The sequence below is a fragment of the Lipomyces arxii genome (genome assembly GCF_038497795.1).
Source record: "Lipomyces arxii strain Phaff 12-163 unplaced genomic scaffold V1512scaffold_3, whole genome shotgun sequence".
Taxonomy (NCBI): domain Eukaryota; kingdom Fungi; phylum Ascomycota; class Lipomycetes; order Lipomycetales; family Lipomycetaceae; genus Lipomyces; species Lipomyces arxii.
This window is the reverse complement of record NW_027117702.1, coordinates 115,437-138,884: the sequence shown is the minus strand read 5'-3', so window position 1 is coordinate 138,884 and position 23,448 is coordinate 115,437. Positions and strand designations below refer to the sequence as shown.

The 23,448-nt window shown below is 46.4% G+C and overlaps 12 protein-coding genes and 1 non-coding gene across 13 annotated transcripts in view; 7 read left to right on the top strand and 6 right to left on the bottom strand.

The window, feature by feature from the left end:
- The first annotated feature begins 147 nt into the window (after positions 1-147).
- On the top strand, positions 148-2,260 carry V1512DRAFT_221215 (mitochondrial inner membrane protein-domain-containing protein). The gene is made up of 2 exons (XM_066913712.1): positions 148-413; positions 473-2,260. The coding sequence occupies exons 1-2, from the start codon at positions 336-338 to the stop codon at positions 2,192-2,194; spliced, it is 1,800 nt and encodes a 599-aa protein (XP_066772889.1). The 5' UTR covers positions 148-335; the 3' UTR covers positions 2,195-2,260.
- Positions 2,225-3,980, bottom strand: V1512DRAFT_258889 (uncharacterized protein). The gene is made up of 5 exons (XM_066915520.1): positions 3,666-3,980; positions 3,182-3,620; positions 2,661-3,137; positions 2,538-2,613; positions 2,225-2,491 (listed from the first exon to the last, which is right to left on the bottom strand). Exons 1-5 carry the CDS (start codon positions 3,880-3,882, stop codon positions 2,303-2,305), a joined length of 1,398 nt encoding a protein of 465 aa, XP_066772888.1. The 5' UTR covers positions 3,883-3,980; the 3' UTR covers positions 2,225-2,302.
- A 46-nt stretch (positions 3,981-4,026) lies between these two features.
- On the top strand, positions 4,027-5,353 carry V1512DRAFT_258885 (cation efflux protein). Its single transcript, XM_066915519.1, has one exon. The coding sequence runs from the start codon at positions 4,091-4,093 to the stop codon at positions 5,309-5,311; it is 1,221 nt and encodes a 406-aa protein (XP_066772887.1). The 5' UTR covers positions 4,027-4,090; the 3' UTR covers positions 5,312-5,353.
- A 193-nt stretch (positions 5,354-5,546) lies between these two features.
- V1512DRAFT_274417 (histidine phosphatase superfamily) lies at positions 5,547-7,128 on the top strand. The gene has a single exon (XM_066917777.1). The coding sequence runs from the start codon at positions 5,664-5,666 to the stop codon at positions 6,750-6,752; it is 1,089 nt and encodes a 362-aa protein (XP_066772886.1). The 5' UTR covers positions 5,547-5,663; the 3' UTR covers positions 6,753-7,128.
- Positions 7,129-7,985: 857 nt separating this feature from the next.
- Positions 7,986-9,743, bottom strand: V1512DRAFT_203704 (uncharacterized protein; the record flags this gene model as incomplete). The annotated part of the gene is made up of 2 exons (XM_066913304.1): positions 7,986-8,177; positions 8,226-9,743. 2 exons carry the CDS (start codon positions 9,741-9,743, stop codon positions 7,986-7,988), a joined length of 1,710 nt encoding a protein of 569 aa, XP_066772885.1.
- A 433-nt stretch (positions 9,744-10,176) lies between these two features.
- On the top strand, positions 10,177-13,619 carry V1512DRAFT_258882 (kinase-like domain-containing protein; the record flags this gene model as incomplete). The annotated part of the gene is made up of 4 exons (XM_066915518.1): positions 10,177-10,382; positions 10,441-10,789; positions 10,860-13,050; positions 13,096-13,619. Coding segments are annotated over exons 2-4 (2,858 nt in total), but the record flags the coding sequence as incomplete, so codon positions are not given.
- On the bottom strand, positions 13,275-15,002 carry V1512DRAFT_258881 (uncharacterized protein). Its single transcript, XM_066915517.1, has one exon. It carries the CDS (start codon positions 14,518-14,520, stop codon positions 13,567-13,569), a length of 954 nt encoding a protein of 317 aa, XP_066772883.1. The 5' UTR covers positions 14,521-15,002; the 3' UTR covers positions 13,275-13,566.
- Positions 15,003-15,182: 180 nt separating this feature from the next.
- Positions 15,183-15,253, top strand: V1512DRAFT_t21. The gene has a single exon. It is a non-coding gene; the product is annotated as a tRNA-Gly (tRNA).
- Positions 15,254-15,368: 115 nt separating this feature from the next.
- On the top strand, positions 15,369-18,405 carry V1512DRAFT_203676 (uncharacterized protein; the record flags this gene model as incomplete). Its single annotated transcript, XM_066913301.1, has 3 exons — positions 15,369-16,530; positions 16,672-17,811; positions 17,855-18,405. 3 exons carry the CDS (start codon positions 15,369-15,371, stop codon positions 18,403-18,405), a joined length of 2,853 nt encoding a protein of 950 aa, XP_066772882.1.
- Positions 18,406-18,413: 8 nt separating this feature from the next.
- V1512DRAFT_258878 (Golgi transport complex subunit 5-domain-containing protein) lies at positions 18,414-19,235 on the bottom strand (the record flags this gene model as incomplete). The annotated part of the gene is made up of 1 exon (XM_066915516.1): positions 18,414-19,235. The coding sequence occupies one exon, from the start codon at positions 19,230-19,232 to the stop codon at positions 18,450-18,452; it is 783 nt and encodes a 260-aa protein (XP_066772881.1). The 3' UTR covers positions 18,414-18,449.
- Positions 19,236-21,339, bottom strand: V1512DRAFT_258876 (Bromodomain-containing protein). The gene has a single exon (XM_066915515.1). The coding sequence runs from the start codon at positions 21,192-21,194 to the stop codon at positions 19,386-19,388; it is 1,809 nt and encodes a 602-aa protein (XP_066772880.1). The 5' UTR covers positions 21,195-21,339; the 3' UTR covers positions 19,236-19,385.
- A 157-nt stretch (positions 21,340-21,496) lies between these two features.
- On the bottom strand, positions 21,497-22,170 carry V1512DRAFT_258874 (40S ribosomal protein uS10). The gene is made up of 4 exons (XM_066915514.1): positions 21,976-22,170; positions 21,822-21,920; positions 21,694-21,760; positions 21,497-21,645 (listed from the first exon to the last, which is right to left on the bottom strand). The coding sequence occupies exons 1-4, from the start codon at positions 22,073-22,075 to the stop codon at positions 21,558-21,560; spliced, it is 354 nt and encodes a 117-aa protein (XP_066772879.1). The 5' UTR covers positions 22,076-22,170; the 3' UTR covers positions 21,497-21,557.
- Positions 22,171-22,343: 173 nt separating this feature from the next.
- V1512DRAFT_285345 (Dip2/Utp12 family-domain-containing protein) overlaps positions 22,344-23,448 on the top strand; it is a gene marked incomplete at its 3' end in the record, with an annotated part of 1,432 nt that continues 327 nt past the window's right edge. The window contains exons 1-2 of the mRNA XM_066918045.1: positions 22,344-22,566; positions 22,609-23,342. Of these exons, the coding sequence (XP_066772878.1) occupies positions 22,519-22,566; positions 22,609-23,342 (782 nt within the window). The 5' untranslated portion in view covers positions 22,344-22,518. The remainder of the gene's footprint in view (positions 22,567-22,608; positions 23,343-23,448) is intronic.

The following is a 23,448-nucleotide window of genomic DNA, read 5'->3' as shown; positions in this document are numbered from 1 at the left end:
AGTACCTCAGAAGGACGCACTAATTTCAACTATCGCGCGGTCAATCACTACAGCACTAATTATATCTTATTAACACACAGATTTTTCGTATCATATAAATAAGTTAATCCTTCCACTTAACTATGTAATCAATTGACTGAAGTACATGCAGAAGATAAATGCTGTCGTCGAGGTTTAGGGCTTTAAACCAAATGCTGCTATTGGTTCTGAGAGTTCTTAATGTCGATTGAACATTTCGTCTAGAACCAGCAAAAACCCACAGCAAGCGCTCGTGACTTGATCTGCGCTGTCTGTTTCTGTTCTGATCTCTCACATTTCGTCATATAAAATTCCAGATGCTGCGGATCCCACACACATGCGTCTCCAGACTTCAGCTTCGGCTCGTCTCTGCTCCAAGACTTTTACATTCATCCGTAAGATTTACTGCGATGTCAGACATAGAATACCCTCTTGGGAACTAACGATGCCTTAGATTGTGCAATTGAATGTCACGAACGTTCCACCAACTTCTGTGCCGGGATCCACCTTAACCAGAGCGCCAATTGAAAATCCCACGCCGGTCACTCCGTCAACCCCAAACTTGTCGACTTCAGCCACGTCCTCCACAGTGAGCCCACCTCCACCACCTCCGCCTAAAAAGAAAACTCACAGATTTCGATCATTTGTGCTCCTTTTGACTGTCGTTGGTGCCGCAGTGTATGGCGGTGGTGCGTGGTATGCGCTCCGCAATGACAATTTTCACGATTTCTATACTGAGTTTGTGCCGTTGGGTGAGCGAATTGTTATGGCAATCGAGGAACGTGAGTTTCAGCGTAGATTTCCGAACGCAGGCCGAAAGCCGCTTGAACAGGATCTTCCAAGAGTGACTGTTCACCGTGGAGGCGCTACCTGGAAAATGGTTTCCGAGGGTGACTACAAAGGACCGGCAACTGGTCCTCATCTGTCGGCTGTCAAAGCTGAAAAGGGGAAGGCTGAGGTCAAGACTGAAGTTGTTCCCAAGCCTGCATCGCTTCTCCCTCCTGCTGCAACCGGAACACCGGCTCCTACTGTCACCCCTCCTGCACCTCTTGTTATTAAAGAGCAGGTCATGCCGAAGCTGCCAAAGGTTGTGTTTGAAGGCGAAATCGATCCTGCTTTGGACGAGGTTGTCAAGGCAATCAACACTGTTTTTACTATCGTTTCAAAGACAGGCGAAGTTGGACCAGAGGAAATGGGTGGCTTGGCTGCCAGTCTCGGTGATGTCTCAAAAAAGTTTGTGTCAATGAAGGAAACCTTTGACAAGAATTTGCTGGAAACCGTTGAGCAACAAATGCTGGCAGCTGCTCTACAAGCCGAACAAGCTACTCTTGCCCACAACAAAAAGTTGATTGAGCTTGACGAAAAATGGAAGGAGGGATATTTTGCTGAGCGTCAACGTATATTAGAGACATATAAGCGACGTTTGACCGAGGAGCTAAGCAAATTTTCTAAGGTTTACGATCAGCGTGTCAAGAACGAGGTTACTGCCGCCGTCATTGAAACAGAAAAGAAGCTGAGCAAGTCGATTTTGGACAAGGTGGAGAATGAGCGTGACTCGCGACTGTCGCAACTGCAAGACGTTAAGTCTGCGCTTGACGATTTGGTCGCTGTCTCAAATGATTCGGAGAAATTTATTGCGTCTGCAGAAAAGACCGCACAGCTGCAGCTTGCGCTTGGCTCGCTGGCCAACGCGCTCTCAACCCCATATACCGTTCCTCTCGGACCTTACCTTGCCAAGATTAAGGAGCTTGGAGGTGAAGACCCACTGATTTCGGCAGCACTGGCCGCTGTGCCGGTTTCAGCCTATGACGGAGTTCTCACTCCTGCCCAGCTCGCTGCTCGATTCAAGCTGATCGCGCCTGAAATTCGCAGCGTGAGTTTGGTACCCGATGGTGCCGGTGTTGCTGGTTTCTTTGGTTCATGGGTTTTGTCGAAGCTGTTGTTGAAGAAAGAGGGCAAACCGCAAGGATCGGATGTTGAGTCCGTGCTTGCGCGCGCCGAGTCAGCGTTGATGGAAGGCCAGGTTATGGAGGCCGTGGCCGAAGTCAACTCGCTGGACGGATGGCGGAAGCAGCTGGCCGCGGACTGGCTTGCCGAAGGCCGGAAACGAAGCGAGGTCGAGTTCTTGGCCCAGGTCTTGGGTGAAGAAGGAAAATTGTGGCAGTTTGAGGTTTAGAGTTTAAAGAGTATTTAGCATTTTTGTAAATTGATCATAAAAATAAAATGCCTGTTTCGTCATAGATTTATTTAAAACACATAACTTTTATTGTGCAAACTTGACAGACTAGCCAACCAGCTCTTCGTCGCTACTACTACTACTGCTGTCAATTCCTAATTCGGTCAAATCTTCGCGGTTCGGAATATGAAAGATTGGACCGGCCGTAATCCGCCAGTTCTCGCTCCAGCGATTACCGCATTCAACACGAGCTCCTTTTCTCAGTAGAAGTAACTTTTCCGGCACTGTCATCAGTTCCTTCCCAATGTCAGTATGTCCAGGTATAAGGAGAAAGCTGTCTTACCTTTAACTGACTAGCTAACTCATCAGAAGAATTGAATACCAAGCCGTTTCGGCCATGTACCACAAGTTCGGGCAAACTAGCTAGGTTACTACTATAACTGGACCCATATATAGCACCACTTACGCAGGAAAGTTGTGTGCAAGAACAGGTACACCACAGCCAAACATATCAACAACTTTCATTGGTAAATCCCAGCCTGAGGTAGACAAATGTAGCGAGACACCAATATCAGCTGCGCCAATTACTAGAGGATATTCGTCTGCAGCCAGCCAAGCTGTCTTGATTGTAACCTTTGTGTATTTCATTTTAGCAACTTCTTGTAAGAAATTGTCTTGCATTGGTCCTTTGCCCGTGACCAATAAAAGAATGCTGGGAAGTGAGCTCTCAGCAGCCTGGCTGTCATATTGCATCAAGGCATCCAGAAGAACAGTAAGGTCCTCATCGGGGGTGTACGAAGTAGAAGTGACAACGCATTTGTCTTTGCTAGGATCGAACTCGGCGAACAAAGGACTAGTCTTCAAAAGGTTTGACTTTTGATCTGCAGTAAGAGGCTGGAATTGTCGAGCAGGACGATCATGTAGAGGCACGATTCGATACGCACTGACACGTCAATTTCAACGCAAAAACATCAACGTTATACTCACGAGATTTTAAAGTCCTGGACAAGTACTTCTGCCATTGCCTTCGTGACAGCAAAGTGCGCGAATGCAAAGGTGCAGAATCGACGTTCGTACCATTTGCTGAGTCGGACGATGATGTTTGAATCCGAATGCAGTTTTAATGCCAAAACTGTGTAGCCAAAATTGTGCCAGTCAATAATGTACCTCGTTCTCCGAGAAATGAAAGTTGTAAAGATGAACGAGACGAGCATCGTTGGTATTGAGGGTGGGTTCTGCACCAGCAAATACTCTGCATTTTTAAGAGTCTTAAGCAGATAGTACAGTTGGTAAGTGAGATACACAACTTTAACAATTGCCGTGAAAATAAAAGGCGAGCCCTTTGGTAATCCGAATTTCTCAGCGGTTTTGATTGAATGAATCCTAATATCTGGATTGTTCTGAATTGCAGATAATGGAGCGCATTCTAATTTATTAGCTAAGTCTCGTAGTATAATAAAAGTATTATTACCTGTATACCCTACAAAATCAACAAGAAATCCGGTTTCAACTAAGCTAAGTACGTGATACTGCATTCTTGGAGATCGTCCAATATCTCCTAGAACTAACACAATTGCTCGTTTTCGGGGGTTGAAAGTGGGATCTTTGGGAATCAAAAAGTACATAGCAACAGGAATTAAAAAATAAACAAGCAGACAGACCACTACGGTCTTAGACAAACCAATCATGGTGATTTATGTTGATTATAGTGGGGTTTCTCTGTTTTGAATATGCTGAATTGGGAGTAATAATAGTTGAGTTTGATCCGGGTAAGTCCATGACGATGTGCCTTCGTCGAGGGGGTCGAGGTTTTATGAAGAGACCAAGGCAATGTCGGAACACTCACATTTTCATGAACTGGATCCAGATGAGGGCAATTCGGGGTTGATAAAACTGATGCCGTCACCATTAATCAGGTCTACAAGCTCATTCGCTGCGGTGACAATGTCAGTGAACGCGCCTACTAGTGAATCAAAGGGGAAGGACAGCCAAACCAGTGGATTTATGGACATGATGAGGCATCCGTGGCAGATGGTGCAGTCGATGTTGCTGCATAAGGACACTCGTAGCATATTTTTATTTCTACTTTTAAACTTCACTTTCATGTTCGTGCAGTTTGTGTATTCTCTGTTGTCGCACTCATTAGGATTACTGTCAGACAGTATACATATGCTGCTAGACTGTGTTGCGTTGTTGGTTGGATTGTTAGCAAGTGTGATGGCAAAGTGGCCCCCATCTGCCAGCTTTCCATATGGATTGGGCAAGGTTGAGTCATTATCAGGATTCATTAATGGGGTGCTGCTGATTGGAATATCAGGAGGAATTGTGGTGGAAGCCATTGAGCGCATCTGGCGTCCGGTAGAGATAGAGCGGGTGCCGGAGTTACTTGTTGTCAGTTTTTTGGGGTTAATTGTTAATTTGATTGGCATTGTTGCGTTTAATCACGGGCATGCTCATGGAAGTTCACATTCACATTCACATTCACATTCTGACTCGCACTCACATTCCCATTCACATCACGATCACCACGACCATGACCAAGACGAGAGCTCAGACGATGTGTTCAGTACACCATCTAGTATTCGAGAAGTTACTTCTTCATCAAGTCCGTTTGCATGTGGAGATGGGCACGATGTTCATAAGGAAGACAAAGGAGGCCTCAAGCATAACGAAAACATGCACGGTTTGTTTTTACATATTTTGGCAGACACATTAGGCTCAGTCGGAGTCATTGTTTCTACAGGCTTGACATCTGTGTTTGGATGGAGTGGCTTTGATCCACTGGCGTCATTATTCATCGCAGTGTTGATCTTCATCTCGGCTGTACCTTTAGTGACGTCTTCTGCTTCGTCTTTGCTGTTGTCTTTGACGTCTGAGCAGGAGTACGTTTTACGCGACGCATTAAATGAAGTCGTGACAGTTCCCGGCGTGATTGGATATTCTTTTCCTCGGTTTTGGCCGGTTGAATGCGACGGTACACTGAGTGTACGGGGAACGATTCACGTACAAATATCGCATGAGGCAGACGCTGCCGTTGTGCGGGAGAAAGTTGACGCACGGCTATGTAGTGCGCTTAAAGGAGCTAGCGATTTGTTTATTCAAATTGAACGGAAATAGGTTTTTAATATATGGTGTTTGTGAATATGCATCTTTTCTATGAAATATAATAAACAATATTCTGCAAAAACGTGTCGAGGATTTACTTCAACCCTAAGCCGCAATGCAATGCTCATTTAGGCACAGTTCGTAGCGTGCCGTAATGTACTTAGTTCCGAATTAAACTACTAAATGAGTAATTATGAGACCATGTTATGAAGCATGTGAAAGTCGTTCCTCATCGTCGCGCGTTTGACCCTGACGAAGTTTTCCGGTGTCGACTCCGCCTTTTATTTTACTCTCTTCTTTGCAGACAAACTGATTTCACACATATTTTGTTTATCTATCAGTACTGACTGAAGGCCATTTTGAAATGCCTCTCAAAAGGGTGCTCGTTGCCCGTCACGCCACAAGGCAAGACTCTATAGACCCGTCATGGCAATATTCTTCTCCTACTCCTTATGACCCGCCTCTTTCCAGAGCTGGGCTTCAGGAAGCTTTGCTGTTAGGACGGTCAATTGCGTCTGAAATAGCAGCAACTGCGGATTCATATGCAGGTCATAGAACTGATTTAACAAGAAATGGACTCTTGAGAGACCCGAGTCCTTGTTCACGGTCATCGGATACGTCTTTGGCATCGTCGTATGGCACTGACCTCTCGTTCTCTCCCTCTACAGATTCTGTTTTATTACCATCGTTAACGGGTTCAACAAAAAGCACTTTTGAAAAACGACTGACTGTCTGTATCCACACTTCTCCATTCTTACGCTGCGCAATGACTGCAAACTGTATCACTCAGCAACTGGCTGCGCTGGCAACTCAGTCTACATCTAAAGACTTGGTGTCAGGGCTAACAATCGATCTTAAGATACGGATGGACACGTTTTTAGGTGAATGGCTGACTCCGGATTACTTTTCAAGCATATCTCCTCCGGCTAATGATGGTCATGCGTCTTTAGTCGCCTCATCTACGGCATGGTTACTTAATAATGGAGCGGCAAAATATCTTGATTACACTTGGCAAGCCGATAGAATGGGTCATTCTGGCGAATACGGCGAGCGATGGCGATCCATGTATGCTCGATTTTCGTCTGGCCTGTCCAATCTTGTGTGTTTTTACTCTGCTCCTTCGCAGCCGGACACTGTGATCATTTTGGTCACCCATGGCGCTGGACACAACGCATTAGTGGGTGCACTATCAGGAAATCCTGTCTTGCTTGATTTCGGACTTGCGTCGCTGTCGGTCGCAGTCCCGCGACGAAGAGATGATGATACCGACTATCATTCGGCATATGGTTACGGCGGGGAGAAACGTGATCGGTCAGGTTACGTCGTACAAGACTATTCTGACATCGTAAACAGATCTGATCAAGAATTGGCAGTTAAATGGGATCTTACTCGGATTGCTGACGTGTCGCATCTCTTGCCTGTCAGTGCTATATCTGAATACGATATTAATTAACAACAAAACGTGGTTGCATTTTGTGGAATATCAAAAACAAAAAAAGCTTGTTCATAAGTCTGCATCTTACGATTTAGCAAAACAAACCTCGACAGATAATAAGATTAATAATTATGGGGCAACATTGTATATGGGTCGTTTGCGTTTTAATGGGTGTTTATAAGTAACTTTTCATGGGATATTTTTAAGGGTACATTTGGATTATTGCAATAGGAAGAATACAGCTCGTATTTAAATTTCATTACCTTGATTTCATATTCTGTTCACCTTTCTGCATCTAAACATCAAAACGTTTAAGCCTCTCCCAAAACAAAGGCACATTTGTCTAGCGAGTGGCTAGACACACGCTTTCTGAATTGACTCTGTTAAATTAAATATCAAAGAAATTTTTATTCCAGATTTATCTTGCAAAAGGCTCTTACGTACTCGTTACTCACCGATTTATGCCGCCACGCTTTTTCAGTCGAGACGTAAAAGCCACGTTATACGGTAGAGACCCAACGTGAGCTAAAGCCGGGTGATCTCGCAGGTATTTTTTTTGAAAATGTTGCTGAACAATCGGAGGGAGCAGGAGACTACAACACTGTGTAAAAGGTTCAAGTTTCTCTTTACGTGTGTAGCGTATTTGAACTGGTTGGTATCAAACGTAAAAGTTGTCGGCACCGCTATGGCGCTAGTCCTTTGAACTGCTGCTTGTGGACCACTATATCTGTCGCAATTTAACGCGTTGTTTCCACATAGTAATGCCAATGAACAGAATTGTTGCAGAAACGACAGAGTCTCTTCAATATTAATCAGCATACGAATAAGTTTCTCATCCAGAGCGCCGATAGCTTCACAAGTCAAACACTTTTGGTTTGAAGTTGACTCTCAAAAAGCTCCTGACCCGTTTGTGCAACTCCAACAGCCGGCGACTGTATAGCTTTCAGCGTCACTATTGGTGACTTTGGTCTTGCCCGTGGATATGATGTCAACCATTGCTCTGCTTTGTGCTGTAGTATTCAAATCAAAATAAACTCCAGAGTCGAAATCGACGATAGCCACATCATGACCGGCATTTATGCACAGCACATACATAATGTAAATTGAGTATTGCTTTAAGAACTAGAATGCTGGAATGCCCCGAACTTATGGAGACGTGCGGCTCTCCAAAATACGTCAGTAGTGAGACCTTTGACTCTTGCCTCCATGATGATACATGTTGATACATCCCGAAAGTACAAAGTAAACCTATTAAATGATCTTGATCTTCAGTTTCATCACAAGATAAACGTCAAATGCAATACACAAAAAACACACGCAAAACAAAAGAACAATAACTTCCAATAAATGCTGCTCACTCTGTTTCCGCTGCCTCTCTAGTTCATGTACTGTCGACTGCCATAACCCCTCATAACCTAGTCTTTGTGATTCATAGTTTTCTTTCTACGTCTTGTCAGTACTGGCAAATAGGTTAACAAAAAATAGACATACAAAATCACGTAACTGTGTAGAAACTGTGTTGTTCAGTCCATCTACTAGCTCAGCAATCTTAGAATTCTGCCGCCGTTCCACTTTAGTGAAGGCGTCCCGAAGCATTCTGCTCTGTTCCTCAATATATTGCAATGACAGAGTAGCGTTCGCTTCAAGCAAAACCAAACGTTTCATTATTGTCTTGTAGACTGATTCTTGTGTGGTGGGGCTTGGAGCGGCGGATGACGAAGCCGTAGCTATTGTAGACGAGAGCAAAGCTGGACTTGCAACAACTGTATCAAGTTCGTCCAAAGATGCAGTTGTGGCCAATGAGGCGTTAGATGAAGAAGCAAAAGAAGATTCTGCAACTTCTTCAGTCGAGTTATCCTCGTGTACTGTGTCTACAGAAGATACCACGATCTCAGCTGAGACCGTAACAGGGGCCTCAAATCCAGAGCTGGTAAAATACTCAAAGATACCAAGTGGAGCATCTTGTATTCTGTCAGACACTTGTAGGAAATTCACGCGAATATATGTATCTCTCTCGTCCAAACAGAACTTCAGCTCTTCAACAACAGATCCAATGATTAGGGCAGTTTCAGCAATTTCGGCGGCAGCAGTGTTCAGTTCAACTGTTTCCGGCAACACAGCCGACGATTCTGAATGCTCTTCTACCTTTAGTGACTCCAGAACAGAGTCGCGTTGCTTGTGGTCAGAATACTCGTCGCCTCTATGATGGGCCTGTTGTGTTTTGTATTCTTCTATCATCGTCGTTCCATACACCCGTACAAGCGAAAGCGGGCAGTAGAATTCTTTACCCCAATGGGTGAAAAACTCTATCCGTAGATACCTTGCCCACACTGGTCGCACTTGAAACGTCTGATCTTCACGTACATTGCGCGCTTCAAACTCTCCGACTACTTGCCATCTTGACAATTTGACGGGATACATGTCAGACACGGAAACTCTAAACTTCCGAACCATTGAAGAGAAGAACTCGTAGTTGGCTAGCACGACTGTGTCAACCAATATATCTTGACACAGCTCAATGATGACAAACTTGTTCTCGGCATTGCATGGGTTAAGCATGTAGGTGTCTTTATTTTCAAACAAGATTGCACTGGCTCCACGCATCTCCGGATTTGTTTTAAGGATTGACGCCGCGCACACAGTAGACGCATGATTTGTGCGTTCTTTCGCAGGTTTTTCGTCATAATCATCGTCATTATCAGGAGTTGAGCTCAGAAACGAGAAGTCAATTTCAAGGTCTTCACCAATGGCATCGATATGTTGTGGCGATGCCCGCCGTGGCGCGTGCATTGCCGTATTTGATACAGCATGATTCAAATTTTTTGCTTTCCATTCTTCAAACGACAAAAACGGCGATGCATCTGAAAGAACGTCTGGATCTGTTTCCGCCGGCTGAACTGAATCTGATTTAGGCAATGTGCTGGGATGTGAACTTGGCTCTGAGCTCTGAAATGACGAGGTTGATGCAGACGGCAACACGGAAAAAAAGTTTAACGATGCAGAGGACATTGCTGTTGACGTTAAACACGAAATAGACCCTGAAGCTGAAGTTGATTCGTTTTGCGATGCAGATTGGTGTGGAATTACAGGCGACGTGGCGTAAGTTGGGGCAATTGTAGTGACTGTACTAGAAAGCCCATTGACCGTTGCTGTAATAGCAGTCTCGTTACAATGCAGCCACGGGGACTGAGGATATGAAAAGTAGTCGAGATCATGCGGTGAACGAACCGGTGAGAAGGAATCTAGTGTGCTTGAAGTGCCGGTTTGAGGAAACCAGATCAAAACGACACAGGATATCAAGAGCATACGACAGCAAAACAAATTTTTAGATATTAAAGCGCTCATGTCCGCCATGGACGCAGGCCTTTTTCTGTGTATAATTCTTTCTAAACGAGTTGAAAATGGGATATCATCTCAAGGAAATGTCGAAGTCTTAAAAGGTCGATAACGTGCGGCTTACTAAAGCACTATACCCTTATATCTTACTGCGACCGCGGTGATGTCTGCAACGTCTGAGAGAGAGCATTTGCCGGTGTCGAGAGACTGTGCTCTGTTTTGAACTTTTAAATCATACTTCACCCGTACCTGCAGGCCCGCAAAGTCATGCGGCAGGTCAAAATTACTCAATTGGCTTTGCTTATTTAATTGGTACTTGCTGCTTCTGTTTTCTTTCTGTTTGCGTTAGGTATTGACCTCTTGAGTATAGCATCTATTTTGTACAGTATTACCCCCACCACCGCGCCTCTCCGCTCAAATTATACGCAATATCAAAATATACCTAAACAATGCAGAACAGCGGTCATAACTTGCTTTTGCGGTTTATTGACTCGAATCACTTTTCGCTGTTTTTGTGTATCTCGTATCTGGCTACTTATGCAGATAATATCGGCATTCATCATTACCTCTGTCGAAAATTGAGGACATTTCCATACTTGGAGATTGAGTTTTTCATTCCGCAGATATGTCAAATTATTATGACTGTTCCGACCGAATCGGTCGCTTTGGAAGAGTTCCTGCTTGAAATGTGCAACAGAAGTACTCATAGTGCAGTGTCGGTGAGTTCTTTTTTAAACGACTGATCGCAGCCGATACGGGATTTAATCAATTGGACTAATACGGTCATAGACTTTCTGGCTTTTACAGGCACATCTCGAAGATCTCTCTCACGATCCCGAAGCGCGTTCATTTCAGATTTGTCGACGCGTGTATAATCGGATTCAGTATGTGCTCTTCGGTGTTGGGGATCCTCCAAGCAACAAAATCACATCTAACTCGGGCCCAGCACTTGTACTTGCAAGTGCTGTCATGGGTGTTACGGCAGTACCAAAAGTGACCGAATTTATGGGACCCATCACGATTGCACAAGCCAGAAGGCCGCGACTGCGTGTATTCCACTTGGCATCAAAAGTTACACGAAACAAATCGTTTTTGAAAGACAGGAAATCGGTAAAGCCGGAATTGACTAGAGTCGAGACAGATAACGTGCGGCACAACATTGAGATTGATGACGATGATGACGATGACGACACGGCGTCTGTCAATGGATCAGTCGAGAAAGAAGAGTCCGCGCCCGAAGCAAACTCAGATAGCGATCGACCGCGAAATACCAACGACGACAGGTCATCGCTTGAACCCACAGGTTCGATTTACGGACTCGACACGACCGCCATTTCGTCGCTTCCAGATTTGCGTACGCACAACTACGCAGAGGACGTGCCGTCGGCGTCATTGTCTTCAACTTCATTGTCAACTCGCAAGAGTTTTATGAGCAAGATTCGCAATAGTCGCCATTTACATCGCATCGCACCTACTGCGTTGACTCCCTCGGCCAAAGTTCGGTTACTGAAGACAAACTATTTCCGATATGAGACCTCGTTTGCATACGCATTGCAAGCTATTTCGACACGTTTGAGGTTGGTGCCGAAGCCCGCTCGTTTATCTGCTTTACGGGCAGAGATTACGCTGCTAAATAACGAATTGCCGGCAGAAGTCGATATTCCAATGATTCTCGAAGCAGACACCTACAGATCGACGCCTCGCCAGCATCAGATTGTACGGATCGCACCCAACGAGGCTGCGGTTTTGAACTCTGCCGAACGAGTGCCATTCTTGCTTATGGTTGAGGTGTTGAAAGACGAGATTTGTTTTGACCCAGATACTCCACGTAACCAGGAAATTATAAACAATCCTACTGATTACAGAAGTTTGTTTGATTTGGCATACGCATCGCCTCAGCATCATCAGCTCCATCTTGATCTAGAGGCGTCAAAGAAACCTCTGAACCCTCAAGCTGCGTTAATAGAGTCCGATATGGGTGATATTTCAGCTTCACCGTTAACCGAGCTCGAAGGCACGACGCCGTCAGAATTCGTTCTGCCTAGTGTACCAAGCTCGGCCGTACCAGTTCTGTCTGCTGAATCTTCAAAGTCACCGTCGCCGCGGGACTCTGATTTGTCGTTCGCCTCTCAGTACAGACAGTCGCGACCCGTTTCAGTGAGTTTGAAAAGCACGACAGATTTAAATGATACAGCCGTTCATATGCGAACGGCGGCGACTATGTTGGCACAGTTAGATTTGACACAAGGTTCAAACGGCGGGCTAAAACTGCCGAAAGACGAAGTCCAGCAAATTAAAGCGCGGATCATCACGAGCATGCAGGAGCTGGAAGACCATACGTCGGTGGTCGATGCTGAGATTCCAGAAGAGGTGCATGGCGGACCGCCGGCGGTTAACAAAGAAGTCGGCGAGCGGCGGATGGAGAATGATTTGAAGACCGGTGTAATTAAGAGTGACGCTAGCATGGTGGGATTTGGCGAGGAATGGGATGCCAAGAAGGAGCGCATTCGACAGTCGTCACCGTACGGGCACTTGCCTACATGGGATCTTGTTTCTGTAATTGCCAAAACGGGATCGGATCTACGACAGGAGGCGTTTGCGTGCCAGCTGATCCATGCGATCAAGCGGATATGGGAGGACGCCGATGTAAATGTCTGGGTCCGCCGGATGACAATTTTAGTTACAGGGGCAGGGTCAGGCTTAGTCGAGACTATCACGAACGGTGTGAGTATACATTCGCTGAAGAAGGCGCTGGCGACTTCGATGCTTGGACCTTCTGATACACCTCATAAGGGAAAAGTCGCAACGCTGTCTGAATACTTTTTTAGGCTGTTTGGCGTCCGTGGGTCTGACCGGTTCAAGCGCGCACAGGCGGAATTCATACGGTCGTTAGCGGCATATTCTTTAATTTGCTACATTTTGCAGATTAAGGATCGGCACAATGGTAACATCTTGCTCGATACAGAAGGACACGTCATTCGTAAGTAATAATTTAAAGATTACGGGAAATGTTGCTAAGATACAGACATTGATTTTGGATTTTTGCTATCGAACAGTCCTGGCAGTGTTGGATTTGAGGCTGCGCCGTTCAAGTTGACACAGGAGTATATTGAGCTAATGGACGGCGGAAGTTCAGAGGCGTTTGAGTATTTTCGCTCGCTGATGAAGCTTGCGTTCAAAGCATTACGAAAGAAGGCGGACGACATCGTTGTGTTGGTGGAAATGATGCAGAAGGAGTCACCGTTGCCCTGTTTTATGAGCGGTGTAGCGACTGCTCACTTACTCAGACAGCGGTTCCAGCTGCAGATGTCTGAGTCCGAGGTTGACGCGTTTGTAGATAATCACTTGATCAACAAAAGCATGGGGAGTGTGTATACCCGGTTGTACGATCAGTATCAGTTGGTGACGCAAGGTATTTATAGTTAAATGGAAAAACTTCGGTGTGAGATTTAGGCTTGTGATTGTGTACAGAATGATACCTATTTACTCACAAGTATCATGTAACTATTATGATATCTTCCTGAACTCCTTGCCGTGCCGTTAAAATCACTTCTCGTATTCGTTCACAAACAGTAATATCGATTTCTCGCAAAACGATAGTCTTGAGACTGCTCCACCCTGGCGACGACCATTCTGCGGACGCAATCACGCGATCGTCTATCCAACCGCAGTAACTAAAGTCAATCCATTTCAAACAGAACGCGGTCTTGCTCAGTGTTTGTAGCGTCGAGATTGCGGGCTGAGATGGGTAGATTTGTGCCTGCGCGTGGGGGGAAGAGTAAAACATGTCAGGCGGGATAGGCCAGTTTGCCAGCGAGAGCGCGACAAGCGTCGGTTGCGATTTCAAGACTGAGATCAAACTCGACCACAGTTTCGTCGGCGATACCGTTGTCGGGTGAGAGAGAGAGAGCGCGGATAAGAATGGGAACGCGCGGGAGGAGGGTAATGCGAGCTGCCACGAGTCAGACGATATGGACGCTTTAGGTGCTATGAAGCGGGCAAATGTGGCGAGTGAGAGGTTTGAGTCGTCGATTTGAAAAGACAGATCGAGAGTTGTGATGCGATCGTTCCTGTCTTCGAGCGCAGCTTTGACAACGTCGTCGTCGTCGTCAAAGCTTTCAGTTACGGAATCTAGTTCGTCTTGTGCGTATTCAGGATCAAACAATAGTCGAAGTCCCTGTATACCTATTCCGTTCGGACTATACTTCCCTAAATATGCAACCAGTACCATCTTTGTTATCGGAGCAAGTGAAGGAAAGTAGTATTGCAAATACACGACATTAAACTCCCAATCACGCACGATTTGTACTAGGCACCAGTGCATCAATGAACCTTCTTTTGGCAGTAAATCATTCAGTGACGACAGTGGAACACCGGGCATATTCTTCGCTAGCACGTTCCGCTCGTGTTTGAATGTCTGAAATGCTGGCTGTGAGCGGACATGTGCCATGGCCGCGAACTGATCTATGCGTTGCTTACGTCGTTTTCCCGGTGCAACAGCAAAATTAATCGTCTCCTGTGCAAGCCACGTAGGTGGAGGAGGTGGTCCTGCAAAGCGCTGTCTCTGTCGGCGTGAAGGTTGGTGTCAAATATCAACCGGATCAGGCACGAAGCTACTAGGGCACGACTCCGTGAAACCGTCAAGCACTGTTTGCATGCCTACCCCACTCGTACCGAGCGCAACAAGATTTGCGACATCCTGAGTCCGTGCCCTGGCTCTCGACTCCTGCAGCAGCTCGTTGACAGACTTTGGCGGCGCCGAAGTCGAGCTCGAGGCAGACATTGAGCTGTTGATTGCTGCGTACCGTTTCGTCAACGTGTTTGCATTCGCATAGTGTTTCGGCATCTCTATACACGCTAGCAATCTAACTACTGCCGTGCGCCCGAACTCGCCCGGTTCCAGTACTAAAGTTTGACACTATTCTGGAGTAGTCTGTAATTGAGCAAGTTCGATTCACTTGATGAGCAACTATCTAATGGCCCTAACCCAGAATCAAACTGAAGTTAGTATAACATATAAGGTTCCAAACAGCTCTAAACCTTCAATTATTAAAGCCTAAAAATTATCATCTCCCTCCCTCTTAGATCAATTTTCTCGTACTCTTTTGTAAGGCGTTAGTGGTTTAGCGGTAAAATTCGTCGTTGCCATCGACGAGCCCCCGGTTCGACTCCGGGCTGACGCAGTTATTTTGCTTTATTTTATTTTTTTGAATTTGAAAGTTACCCGGCATCTATTAGAGGTTAGGTGCTATACTTGAATTCTCTTTCTAATCTTGTTTCGAGTGTAAACAAACAAAAATGCCTGACCTTAATGGTACGGGGAAGAAGGGGTCGTCCGAGGTGGGGACTGACGCCGCCCAGTTCATTGCTCGGACGAAGAACGGGCTTGAACCTCCGAAGCAAGAGACCGCAGAGTTTCTGTCTTCTCCGTATTCAATCTTTAGAGACGTCTTAAGGCCAGCATCGCCCAATACGCCTCCGTCGGTATCGTCGATTACAAATTCGTTATTTTCATCGTCTATGGCGGCAACGAGTGCGGATACGGTGTCGCCAGACGCAAATGGGGGGAAGGTGAGAGCAGTACCCAGTAATCTGCACTTGTGTCCGGATAGTGCGCTGAACTTGCTGATAGCGCGGTACGGAGCGGTAGCACTTGTGAGGCAATTGGCTGCGGACATCGCTGATCGAGACTCGAAATTAGAGAGAATTGAGAGGTTAAGCGACTTAAAGGTTCGGAGTCTGACAGAGATGTTAAGTGATCGGGGAGTTTTGCAGGATGAGATAAACTTGAGGTTAGTTGAGTGTGAGAATGAACTTCAGGAAGAAACATCAAGTCCTCTCAGTCGGTTTGCTGAAAAGGATGGCGTGGATGCATTGAGGAATACACCGGACACAGTTCTCGTTCAAGCGGGACCAGAGTTGCCAACGATTTCATTCAGACGGCAGCAACGCAAAAAAGAAGCAGTAGCAGCCGCTATCGCATCAAATGAACAGAAATCAGAAAAGAAGTCAAAATCATCTTTTAATATTCTTTCATTTTGGAAATCAGAGCCGGACGAAGACTTACAAGACACAATTACTCGAACGACATCCCAGACCACGGTGGCGACTGCTGTCGACTCGTCCGCCGCGTCGACCAGAAGCGACCCAAGTGCGAAACGAACACGGGCACCATTTGTGACGCCGCTATTTCCTGAAGAACACAGATTACCGCCAGTGATTACGACAGAGAACCCAAAAAGCACATTGAGGGATAACGTGAACAATTTTTACAGAGCCATGCCGGAATTGACGATCAAGTCAGCTAACAAACGGAAACAGCAGATTGTTGCACCTGACCGTGCGTCGACAGTAGATGCACCTATTGACGGGAAATCTGAAGACGAAGAGGATGAAGACATAGGCGACTCCGGCTCATTCAAAAGCGCATTACAGTCGCAAACAGAAGACGATTCTCCTCGTAGCGAGATCACGAGCCCTTTATTTTCGAACAGATCCCAACGATTGAGCGGTCGAAAAACGTCATCACCACCGAGCGAGCGCAGGCCTAAATTCATGACCGTGCCTAGTTTTCGCGAAAAGGCAATGATGCAACCACCAGCGTTTACAGCCGGATACGATTATCAACAAGACGAAAACGAGGGAGACGATGAAGACGAGGAGGAAGGAGAAGAAGAAGAAGAAGAAGAGGAAGAAGAAGAAGAAGAAGAAGAAGAAGAGAAGCCAAGACGAACGCGTGCGTTTGGTATTCCATTCCGAAAGCATTCGCGGTCACGGTCACGAGCTTCTGCTCGGTCGCATCTAAGCCAGACACTGCCTGGATGGCTGCCGCATTCAGCCAAGAATGCGGGACCATCACACCATGCCGCGCACAAGAGCGGTTCGTTGGCTGACAATGGGCCTGTGGAATTGGAAAACATTGTGCCACAGAGCATTCAGCCACCGACGTTGCTGCAGAGCTGGAATGCGCATTATCGAAGCGAAGACACCTTTTTGTTGACTGACAGGTTTGGTTTTATTTACGACGGGCAGCATCTACCCGTATTGCCGCCGACAGAGACGAGCTCACGTTTGCTTGATCTAGAAAGTCTTGACTTTTTTTTCGATCATTCGGATTCGCCGAATGTGCATAAACCAGAGTCTGCTCGTTTTAATCACGCTGAGGATGACGATGGTGATGATGATGATGATGAAAAGGAGAAGTACGTTGCTGCGGGAATTCGGGCATCATCTACAAATGATGACAACACGCTTGATTCGGTCAAGTTGTTGCTGGCACAATTAACTGAATTGCATGATTCATTACAGCGAGCGCAGAAATCTCGATGGGACGAGTTTTTAAAGAAAGTCAATTCTGATGGAAGCGATGACTCACCACTTGCGATTGAGACTGGCGAGCTCTTTGGGGTTCACGGTCGGTCGCTGCAATCTAACAAGCAGACCGGGCGGGCCCGGTTCAAGGAGTTTAAAGCGCTGGTGCTCGGGGGAATACCTGTCGTATACAGGTCAAAAGTGTGGGGTGAGTGTTGTGGTGCTGACAGTCTACGTGTACCGGGCGTGTACGAAGAGCTGGTTAGCAGCAGCCACGATCCGGAGGCGATGGCGCAGATTCAGCTGGACTTGTATCGCACTATGCCGACAAATGTGTTTTTTGGGGGCAAGGGTCCTGGTGTCATAAAGTTGCGGCGGGTATTACTTGCGTTTAGTAAATTCAATACTCAGATAGGATATTGTCAGGGCAGTAAGTCCAATCTCTGACTGTGATGAATATGGCTAACGAGCAGTGAATTTGATTGCGGCAACGTTGTTACTGACGCATGCAACCGAGGAGGACGCATTTTGGTCGTTTGTGGCGCTGATTGAGAATATTTTGCCGTCTGGATACTTTAGTGCTCCGCTACTGACATCGCGAGCTGACCAACGAGTGCTGAAGCAGTATTTGTACGAGTTGCAGCCCAAGCTGTACGACCACTTGGTCAATACCTTAGGCGTTGATATCGAGGCCATCACGTTCAATTGGTTTCTGTCGTGCTTCACCGACTGTCTCGGTGCCGAACTCCTTTTCCGGATATGGGACGTGTTCATGTGCGTCGAGGGTGAGGTGTATTTATTCCGGGTCGCGCTGTCGCTGTTCCAGATATCGTCGCGGAGTTTGATGCGGTTGCGGTCCGCGGCTGAGGTTTATTCTTACATGAAAAACATGGCGTCGCATGCGATCAGCATCGAAGGCTTGATACGGTTAACTGATTCGTTACGGCATCAGGTCCGGACTGACGACGTCGTTGAGCGCAGACAGGTTGTAGTTGTAGATTTACAGGAGGAGATGGGTTTTTAGGGGTGAGGGAGGTGGTGCATGTGCTTGTATATATAATAAATTAGTTATCGACGTTCTCGACTTGATGCTCGTGATGACGCTGTCCGTGCTGGTGCGACAACAGCTGCTTCCAGTTCTGCGACAACTTTAACTTGACGCAATCTCGGGAACGCAGCCAGATGCCTGTTGACTTCATTAAACGTTTTTGCCGCCCGCACACTCATCCGCGCAACTTCCTGCTGCGTCGGTGGGTGCTGCTGCTGCTGCGCGGCTACCAATTGCGACTGCGCAGCCTGGAACTGTCTGACCAAATATATCCACCACGTCACCGTTCTCAGCAAGTTTTCTGCCACATGAACTTTTGTTAGCGCATTGTAAATAGGCAGCGCGACGTTGTACGGAACCAAAACTTCGCGCTCAAGTCTGCCGAACGAGCTGGTGACATTTGCAAGCTCTAATTTTGTTGTGTCAAGTACCTTGCCTGCTTGTTGCGCCTTCGCAGCGTGCGCAATCAGTGCTGTGTGATTCTCGACAGACTCTGTGTGCAGCATCTTCTCGACCTCCTCTAAATCAAACGCCACGCGCTGTCGGGCTGGTGCGAGATCAATCTCGGTGTCCGACGCTGTGACGGTGGCTAGCACGACCGAATTGCAGAAGGCGATGGGGGAGAAATCGGGAGACGTAAAAAGAGCGTAATCAATGTATTCATCATCCTCGTCATCTGTTGTAGTGGTCTGAGGCAGAAGAGGCGTCGGTGGTAACGACATACTGCCGGAGGATTGTGAGAATAGCAGCAAGTGGTGAAGTCGCAACATGTATAGGGCGTGCGGCTCGTCACTATGGCACATCTTATTTTGCATAGTTTACAGTTTGTATTGAGATGCGATTCCTATCGTACAAATAACCCTAGACAACGACGACAACTGCCATGACGACAACACCAGCAATTAATAACACTATTATACAAATCCCATGCTCTTTCTTTTGTTGCTTTATACACACTACTCCTCCTCGCTGCTGCTCTCACTCTCTGCGCTATCGTCATCAGACGAGGACTCGTCAGACGACCCACCGTCTTTAAATGACTTCAACTGTTTCTGCAGGTGCTCCATCTGCTTCTTCTGCTCTGACTTGCCCTTCTTTTTAGGCTTCTGTGCCACAGGAGTCATCTGCTTTGTGCTAGTCACGGGCGAATTCTTCGTAACAAAATTGTACAGCTTTATGACAGTCGCTGGGTCGAGTTGGTCAACATCCAATTCAATCTCGTCTTGTCCTCTGATCTGAGGCATTGAATCCCGAATCATCTTAATCACATGATTCATCTTGGTCTGCGACAGTGTGTTGATCTTCTCCGACAGCTCCTTTTTCATCTCATAAGTTACAAACGGAGCCTGTGCGGGAACACTCGGCTTCCGTTTCTTGGTCGCCTTCTTCAAGCCCTTGTCTTTTTTTTTTTTCTTGCTCGAGTCTTTCTTCTGCTTCTTCATCATAACAAGCTGACTCTGCATCGCAAGCAGCTGCTGCTCCAGCAGTGAGATGGTTTTGTCCGCGTTATCATCGTCATCCGAATCCTCTTCAGACTCATCATCGTCGTCATCCTCGGACTCACTGACTTGTTTATCTGGTAACGGTGCAGGCTTTTCAGCCCACTTCTTGTCGAACATGAGCTCAAGTCTGCGACCCATGACATTAACAGGCGAAGCTTCAGGATTGAACTTATAGCAGTTTCGGAACATCAACCTAATGTCTTCTTCAAACTCAGCACCTGACTCGTACTGGTTCATGTTGAGTTTCTTCTCAATTGTGGAAAGATCCATTGGTTCCTTGATCACTTTAAAATAAGTTGGACAATTCAGCGCAACTGGGTCAACAGGCTGCAAAAACGGGAACGAAAACGCTTCATACTTCTTGCTGGTCAATTCCTTCAGCACTGTCTGACAGAATCGCAGCTCTGCGGCGTATTTCTTCCGCCGTGGCTTGGATTCCGTGTATGGCAAGTCTTTCGGCTTTGGTGGATGAATCTCGCGCTTCGGACGGCCCGTTGAATCAACAGCAGCAGCAGAGTCGCGACGAATGATTGGCATACCAGAAGGCGTCAAAGCAAACTGCTCTGAGTCTGTTTTACCAATCGAAACCTTACGCTTCTTACTCGCAGGTTCTGGTTTCATGTCTGCAGGTGGCATCTGCTTTAATTGCCGTTCGAACGAAGCCTTGATGCTGCGACCCATGTCTGCAATCTTTGACTCAGGACCATTGAATTTGATGCAATTCTCAACAATCAAGTTGAAATCTGCGACAAACGCATCGATTGAACTATACTGGTTTGCAATCACCTTCTTTTCCATTGTCGACAAATCCATCGGCGACGTAATGAACTTGAAGTAATCTGGAATATTAAGCTTGACAGGATCAACCGGTGCTAAGAAAGGATAAGCATCTTTCAGGCGCTTAAGTGATTTCAGCATTGAAAGAGCAAACTTTGACTGGTGTTTAGGTAAAGAGTCTTCTGGAGCAGCTTCTTCTTTGACCTCAGTTGCATCCAGTGGTCTTTTGCTTGAATCTGTTTGTTCTTGTTGTTCTGACTTCTCTTTCTTTTCCGGTTCCGGTTCAGAATGTGTAGGTACAGGCAAGACAGGTGACGGCAAAGGAGGAGACAATGGAGCAGCTGCCTCAATCATTGTCTTTTGTTCGACCGGAGCAGAAACAACTACCTCAGCCGGAGTCTGTGGAGCCGGATCCGGTGAAGACGACGACACGACCCGATCCGAGACTGAGTCTGGATGTGGTGGCATGTCCATTGTAGTAGCCATGATTTGAATGAGGCACAGAGGACAAGGGTCTTGTACTGATCAAAAAAGGGTCAGGGTATTTAAAAAGTAGCGGAAGCGGAAGAGGATTGGGCGGCGACGTCGGCGGGAACGAGCCCCAATTTATTGGAGACCGACGACACGAATGCGCCGCCACCGTTGTCATGGCAACCATGCTTGAGAAAGTCGTGATTGGTCAGGATTAACCCCTGCACTGCCACCAAAGCCACGCTGAGCAAGGTCCAAGCGTTAGCTACAATACCCTTAAATATTGTAATCAACGCATCTACACAATTTATAGCACATTATTATGAACATGATAATTATTTACCAACCGGAACTTTTTATATTGTAAAATAATACACATTACTCGGCAACTGTAACCTCAACCTCGACACCGGCTTCGATGTTGAATGATGTGACAGTCTTGACTGCGCTTGAAGTAGCGACCAGACTGTAAATGTTAGTGTACGCCAATAGGAAGCAATCGACCATCACTCACTCGATGACACGCTTGTGAATGCGCATTTCATATGAATCCCAGGTCTTTGAACCCTCACCGTTAGGTGCTAAAAATCACGTCAATATCAAATAATCCCATTGTTTTGAATGTAAAGTTGATTCACTCACTCTTTCTTGTGGAAATACGAAGGAACTTTGTGGGTAATCTGACCGGTCCCTTAACAATCATCTTTTGATCCTTTCCCCGGAAGATAATCTCGTTTGAGACTAGAATTGCTGTTAGGCCCTCTATCTGATCATCGCGTACTCAGTTTGAACATACCCTTCTCCAAGTGAGCGACGTTCCGTGAAGTCATAGTAATACGGAACTTCTTGAGGTCTGCCACGACGGCACCGGCCTTTGGGTCTTTCTCGAAACTCATTATTTCTGTGTGGGTTTGTTGATGATTGAAACGAGCTCGACTATGTGAATTAGACAACGACAGCACCTGAAGGTGATGCGATGAACGGCGGAGCCACAGGCATGGTGCGGGTCGTGACTGTTTATTGCTATTTGCAGTTTGGTGCAAATAGGGCTAGAATAGGGCTAGTCATTTATTGTCACCTAATTATTAAGTAATGTGGTCACGTGACCCAGTAATCATGTTGCATCTTTTTGGTTTTTGTTTCTTTTGTAAAAATAGTAAAAATATAAAAACAAAGCAATTTAAGATATCGTCTTTTTACAAATTAATAAAGTAATTGAAGTATCATTAACTTCGGTGCCGTCAATTCTGTTTCCTCCCAACGACAGAAACCTCGAAAATTTATTTCTCGAGGCTCAATTAACAGCACCACACAAACATAACATCACGACTAATTCACAATGAAGATAAAACCAACAGTAGTTAAGGCGAGAAAAAACTTGACGGGTGTATGTTTATTGATTCATATTAAAACCGGCTAACAAGGATAGACATATAAAGATAGCGAGAGTAAAGTGGGATATGCGATTGCGACTGCAAAAGATATCGAGATGATGGATGCCGAAGACGCGGTGGACGAATCTGAAGCTGATTCTGACGAAGCAGAGGAGGAAATTACACTTGCTGACAGAGTCACTGCGCTTGAGACGAAAGCTGCTCAGAAACGAGCGACTCCAAATGGGAAGAGTCGCAAAGCATCACAGTCTGCACCTGCTGTGCCGGCTATTGGCTCACTCTCCACTGTTCTGACTCAGGCGCTGAAGACGAATGATCAGGCATTGCTGGAGTCATGCTTATCGTACGCCGATCCGAATGTGATCCGTCAGACCATTATCAGATTGGATCCGCCCCTTAGTGTTGCCTTACTGGATCGGCTGGCTGAGCGGATAGCACGTACACCGGCACGTACTGCACAGCTGACTGTGTGGATGCGGTACGTAATGGTCGTACATGGAGGGTACCTTGTCAGTCTACCAAATCTAGTCAATACTTTGACTACAGTTCGAAATGCTCTGAGCAGGAATGCCGGCACTTTGTCACGACTGTTGGCTTTACAAGGGCGGCTGGATATGTTAAGTGCGCAGATTGAGCTGCGCCGAGATATGAAGGACGAAGATTTTGACAACGAGGTTGATTCTGATATTGAGTACGTCGAAGGAGCCGAAGATGAGATTGTGCTTGATGATGCAGGGTATATCGCTGGAGAAGAGGACGATGAGGACGGGTCTGACGAAGAAGAGGAAGAGGAAGAGGAAGAGGAAGAGGAAGAGGAAGAGGAAGAGGAAGAGGAAGAGGAAGAGGAAGAGGAAGAGGAAGAGGAAGAGGAAGAG